This window comes from Octopus sinensis, linkage group LG8 (assembly GCF_006345805.1).
Source record: "Octopus sinensis linkage group LG8, ASM634580v1, whole genome shotgun sequence".
NCBI lineage: Eukaryota > Metazoa > Mollusca > Cephalopoda > Octopoda > Octopodidae > Octopus > Octopus sinensis.
The window spans coordinates 7,302,984-7,308,917 of record NC_043004.1 but is presented as its reverse complement, the minus strand read 5'-3'; the positions used below and the strand labels follow the sequence as shown (position 1 = coordinate 7,308,917).

Below are 5,934 nucleotides of genomic sequence, written 5' to 3'. Positions count from 1 at the left end.
ATCTCTCTACCTCGTCTTTGAACTCGACCCTGCCATGACCTTTCAGGGTACGCTGGTAGCAGCTCACCCTGTTCTTCAGCAACGGGGTCTCGTCTTTCCATCACCACTCTATTGTACACCGCTGACCATCGAACGCCGCCTGAAAATCCTTGTCCTCAATTGTGTAAGCGGCGCAGTCCCTCGTGGAGCTTGCTCTCTCTGCGATCCTGACTCACAGCGCACGACGCCCCCACGCTTCTGAACATGACCTCATTTCCTGCATTACTGACACCACCGAGGCGGTTGATGACGTCCATCTCCACCACCACATCAATCCCGTCTATCACGTGTTCGATCATAATTAACTGCAGCCCTAGCGTCGCGCCTCGCACCGCTATCTCAACATTGTTGATGCTCTTGCATCGGATTTCGCTGCCGTCGATCGCCCGGACGCCCCATTCCATTTCTTTGTAACCCTTGGAGTAACGAGGGTGGTCGTGCAACCCGTATCAACGAGAGCCTTGAACGTCTTCTCCTCGGCCTCGACATCAATAACGGGCAGCGTCTCCAAAAGTGCCTCTACTAGTTTGCAGGGAAAGTTCGAGAGGCAGGAACTTCTCCACGGTCGTTTCCCCGGTCACAATCACGGGCGATGTGCCCCGTCTGCCTGCATCGATAGTAGATGGGCCCCGGTTGCGTACACTCCCTCGCCATGTGCGACCCTTGACATTTAAAACACCGGCCTGGGAACGGCCACTGTCGTTGCACGGTAGGCTTATTTGCGTCTTTCTCCGGCCGCCGTCCGTCTTTATGCGTCACCGTTACCGCCATCGCTATCGCCTTCCGTCCAGTGTTACCTCGTCTCTCTCTCACTCTCTCTCTTCCTCTCACTCTCTCTCTCTCACACACACACACACATTTCTTGGCCCTTTCTTTAACTCCCACTTTTCCTCCTCGTTTATCTCCCTTGCAACTTTTCCTTTGTTTCTGATTTTTTGTAATCCTTCAATCCCGCTGCCCCTACCCCTCTCTCCTCCCACGTGACCGGTGTCCGGCCAACCAGGATCTTTCTTTCTTTGCCTTACTGCCGACCGCCAACACCACTTATGTCCATCTCCTCTGTTTCTGCTTTTAGGCTTTCACTTCATACACACAAGCTCAATTTGATTCGTTCTTAATCGAAAGACACCTGTTGTTATATTCTTGCTGTTTGTAATTTTATATCATGTTCTCCATTTTTTGTCTTTGTTGCCGTACACATTCGCTAGCATTCTTACAAAAAAATCTAATGCTCTTAGCTTAGAATTTTGGTGGGGAAACCAGATCGAATTGTCTCAAGTGTAACTGCCCGAAACAGTAAGGACTGAAGAAAGAAGGCCAAGAATGACCCGCCTCTTTTTACCTATCCTTCTAATTGTTGTTTCTCCTGTCCGCCTTTGTATCGTCTATCTTTCCGAATGTTTCATTGTCCTCTATTACGTCTTTGTTCCATGTTATATATATATATATATATATATATATATACAGAGAGAGAGAGAGACAGAGAGAGTTTAGTCACTTGAACTCTACTGTCATACGTACACCCATACATACATGCACATACACACATTATATTATATTAGTTTTACAGCCATCTAAATGAACCACGCTCATAGTATTCATTTAAGGAAATGGTATTCTTTTCCTTAAAGTATTTTAAAGAATAACTGTACTTACATCATCAGTTATTGCTCTTGCAGCGCTTGCTGATATCTACTCAGGTGGGTTAATTATCATTGCTTATGGGCGAGAGAATTATCTATAAAGCTATAAAGTTACACAGCTTTAATATCGAAACGTTAAGTAATGTGAGCTGAGTTATAAAATACATATGACTCGACTCCAACTAAATGCGTGGAGAGATACTTTCTTTCGTTTGTCCACTCACCCGCATGCATTATGTCTGTGTGTGTGTGTGTGTGTGTGTCCCATCAACAACACGGGGGAACTACACGAAGCAGAGTAGCTGCTATAGCAACACCAGTCTACGCATGTCACCTTCCACCTTCCTCCCGTTCTTCCTTCTCCCATTCACATCTGAGCAACGACTTTTTCCAACCACCGCTTTTACCAAATGTCCTGAAGAAAGAGACTTCACCTCGAAATATAGAAATACAAGGTAAAATTGCAACTTTGTTCTGTTCTCTTTTCTTTTTGTAGCTTACTTCGTACCTTCTCGCATAGTTCCGGCCTTACACGACAACCTTCTTTAAAGTTATACCACACAATGCTTCACCAAAACTACCATATTTTAATGTACTTGTGTAATAATTAAATCAAGCCAAATAACGATATTTTTAAAGCATTTAATATATACATTTCAGATATTGCGTAATATACATTAGGAAATACATCCTCTTACGCCAAACCCTCTTCAGTTAATACATTTCAAAATATGAACCAACTGATGGAAATAGCACCGTGTGTGTGTGTGGGTGCGTGTCTGTATGTCTGTCTGTGTGTCTGTCTGTGTGTGTGTATGTGTGTGTGTGTTTGCGTGCGTGTGTGTGTGTTTGCGTGGTCAGGTTAGTAAAATCGAGTACTAATTTAGGAAGAAGAAGAATAATAATATGTATAGAGAGGAAGGCGGCGAGCTAGCAGAAACGTTAGCACGCCGGGGGAAATGCTTAGCAGTATTTCGTCTGCTGTTACGTTCTGAGTTCAAATTCCACCGAGGTCGACTTTGCCTTTCATCCTTTCGAGGTCGATTAAATAAGTACCAGTTACGCACTGGGGTCGATGTAATCGACTTAATCCGTTTGTCTGTCCTTGTTTGTCCTCTTTGTGTTTAGCCTCTTGTGGGTAGTAAAGAAATAGGTATTTCGTCTGCCGTTACGTTCTGAGTTCAAATTCCGCCGAGGTCGACTTTGCCTTTCATCCTTTCGAGGTCGATAAATTAAGTACCAGTTGCGTACTGGGGTCGATCTAATCGACTAGCCCCCATCCCCCAAAATTTCGATAACGGGGAGACAAACACAAACACACACACTTATTGTAACTCGAAGCTATAGTAGAAGACACTTGCCAAGGTGCCACACAGTGGGACTGAACTCGGAACCATGTGGTTGGGAACCAAACTTCTTACTACACAGCCATATCTGTTGATGATGTCAATATTTCTCCTTTATTACTTTTCATGGGTAAATATTACTTGAAGTTTATACTGATTTATAGTTTATTGAGAGTGATTCTGTTACCTTGGAAACGGTCCAAGGCAATCACCTGCCCAGACCTACACACACCTTTACTCGTCAAAAGACTTATCAGGCTGTAGTAGTAGTAGTAGTAGTGGTGCTGGTGCTGGTGCTGGTGCTGGTGGTGCTGGTGGTGCTGGTGGTGCTGGTAGTAGTAGTGGTGGTGCTGGTGGTGCTGGTGGTGCTGGTGGTAGTAGTAGTAGTGGGGTGGCCGTCGTCGTCGCCGTTATCGTCGATGTGATTGTGGTGATGGTGGTGGTAGTGGTGGTGACAGCTGTAGCTGCAGTAGTAGTTGCTGTTGTAGTTGTTATTGTTGCAGTAGTAGTAGTAGTAGTAGTAGTAGTGGTGGTGGTGGTGGTGGTGGTGGTGGTAGTAGTAGTAGTAGTGGTGGTGGTGGTGGTAGTAGTAGTAGTAGTAGTAGTAGTGGTGGTGGTGGTGGTGGTGGTGGTGGTGGTGGTGGTAGTAGTAGTAGTAGTAGCAGCAGCAGCAGCAGCAGCGTTTTCGCCGTCGTCACTGTTGATGGTATTGTTGCCGCCGCCACCGCCACCGTCGCCGCCTCTGCTACTGCTGCTCTGACATCGTAATGCTTCGTCCTTTAACACGAAATACACTTAACCTCCTGTCAGATTTGCTGTTGCTAAGATATTTCTAAGGCAAAATGCTATTCTATGTTTTCATGCATAACAGAGAAGATCGCAAGTCAATGGCTTAGGGTAGTCTTATTGAATGTTGTTGCATAACTTTTACTGAACACACCGAGGCCCTTTGCTGATCTTTCAACTTAAACCTACACATCAAACTTTGACGAATATGGGGACTTCCTAAGGCTGCGAGCTGGCAGAATCGTTAGCACGCCGGGCGAAATGCTTAGCGGTATTTCGTCTGCCGTTACGTTGTGAGTTCAAATTTCGCCGAGGTCGACTTTGCCTTTCATCCTTTCGGGGTCGATAAATTAAGTACCAGTTATGCACTGGGGTCGATGTAATCGACTAAATCCGTTTGTTTGTCCTTGTTTGTCCCCTCTGTGTTTAGCCTCTTGTGGGTAGTAAAGAAATAGGTATTTCGTCTGTCTTTACATTCTCAGTTCAAATTTCGCCGAGGTCGACTTTGCCTTTCATCTTTTCGGGGTCGATAAATTAAGTACCAGTTACGTAGTAGGGTCGAGCTAATCGACTGGCTCCCTCCCCAAAAATTTCGGGCCTTGTGCCTAGAGTAGAAAAGAATATGGAGACTTCCTTCTATGTCTCATAATACTGATAAATCACTCTTCCTTTGCATGTTTAGCTTTTATTTGTTAGTCCTTGGATTGCGACCATACTGGGGCATCGCCTTGAAGGGTGTTTTGGGATTTTTTTGTTTTTCTAGCCGAACAAATGGACCCCAGTATTTCTTTGGTTTTCGGGGCAGTGGGGTGTTTTAGTCTTTCTTCTCTTTTCTTTTTGTTTTTTTCTTTGAAGTTTAGTACTTATTCTATCGGCTTTCCTTGCCGAACCACTAATTTACTGGAACGTAAACTAACCAACACCGGTCATTAGGTGGTGAAGGAAACAAACACAGATACACACACATATACATACATACACACGCACACACGCACACACACACACACATACATACATACGTACATACATACATTCATACATACATACATCATACATACATACATACATACATACATACATACATACATACATATAGTTTCAAAATTTGGCACGAGGCCAGCAATTTGAGGGGAGGGGATACATCGATTACATCAACCCCAATACTCAACTGGTACTTGTTTTATCGACCCCGAAAGGATAGAAGGTAAAGTCAACCTTGGCGGTATTTGAACTCAGAACGTAAAGACAAATGCCGTTACGTACTTCGCCCGGTGTGCTACCGATTCTGCCCTTTATATGACAGACACTCCTGTGGAAGACGACGAATAAGCATTCAGTTTTTGCTGAACGATTTGCCCAAATGATTGCTTATAGGGATCGAACGTTCGTGCCACACATTAACTCACTCTCTACATCAGATCGACGTTGTCTGAACAGGTGCATAGATGGGCCGCGCGTCAGATGTCGAAATGATAGCAAAGCAACGTGAAATGAAGTATTTTGTTCAAGGACATAACATATCGCTCGGTGCGGGAATCGAACCTATGGTCTAGCGATCGTGAATGTAACGCCCAAACCACTATATAAATACACATACCCGCGCACACAGACAGACACACACACACGACGGACTTCCACACAGATTTCGTCTAACAAATTCACTCACAAGACACTGGTCAGTCTGTAAATATTGCAGAAGCCCAAGGTGCCGCTTAGTGGGTCTGAACCCGATACCGCATGGTTGCAAAACGAGTTTGTTAACCACACGGCCATGAGGTACTTTATGAAGAATTTTTAATGAAAATCTGCTTTTGTTTTTATACCGACTAACGTGACCACTCGGACACGATGCAAATTATCAGATGCGTTATAGCTTCAATAAATTCATCTCTTAAAAAGTTTTTATTTGTTTTTGTTTTTTTTTGCTTTGTTTTGTTTTTGTTTTTTGTTTGTTTTTTGGCTTGGTTTTTGCTGTGGTTTTATAAATTATTCTTAGAGCGTTATATCGATTATGTGAATCTAAATTTCCTCAATAAGTTTATCCTCGAATTTATGTTCTGGAATTAAAATCTGTTTAATGAATATATTTTAAAAGATCGAAAATACTTACAAACTGCAGA

At 43.7% G+C, this 5,934-nt stretch overlaps 1 protein-coding gene across 1 annotated transcript in view; it reads right to left on the bottom strand.

The window, feature by feature from the left end:
• The window catches only part of LOC118764473 (tenascin-like), a 25,231-nt gene extending 24,421 nt beyond the window's left edge, over positions 1-810 (bottom strand). Inside the window, exon 1 of the mRNA XM_036505195.1 lies at positions 723-810. Coding sequence (XP_036361088.1) covers positions 723-810 — 88 coding nt within the window. The remainder of the gene's footprint in view (positions 1-722) is intronic.
• Between the last annotated feature and the right edge of the window lie 5,124 nt (positions 811-5,934).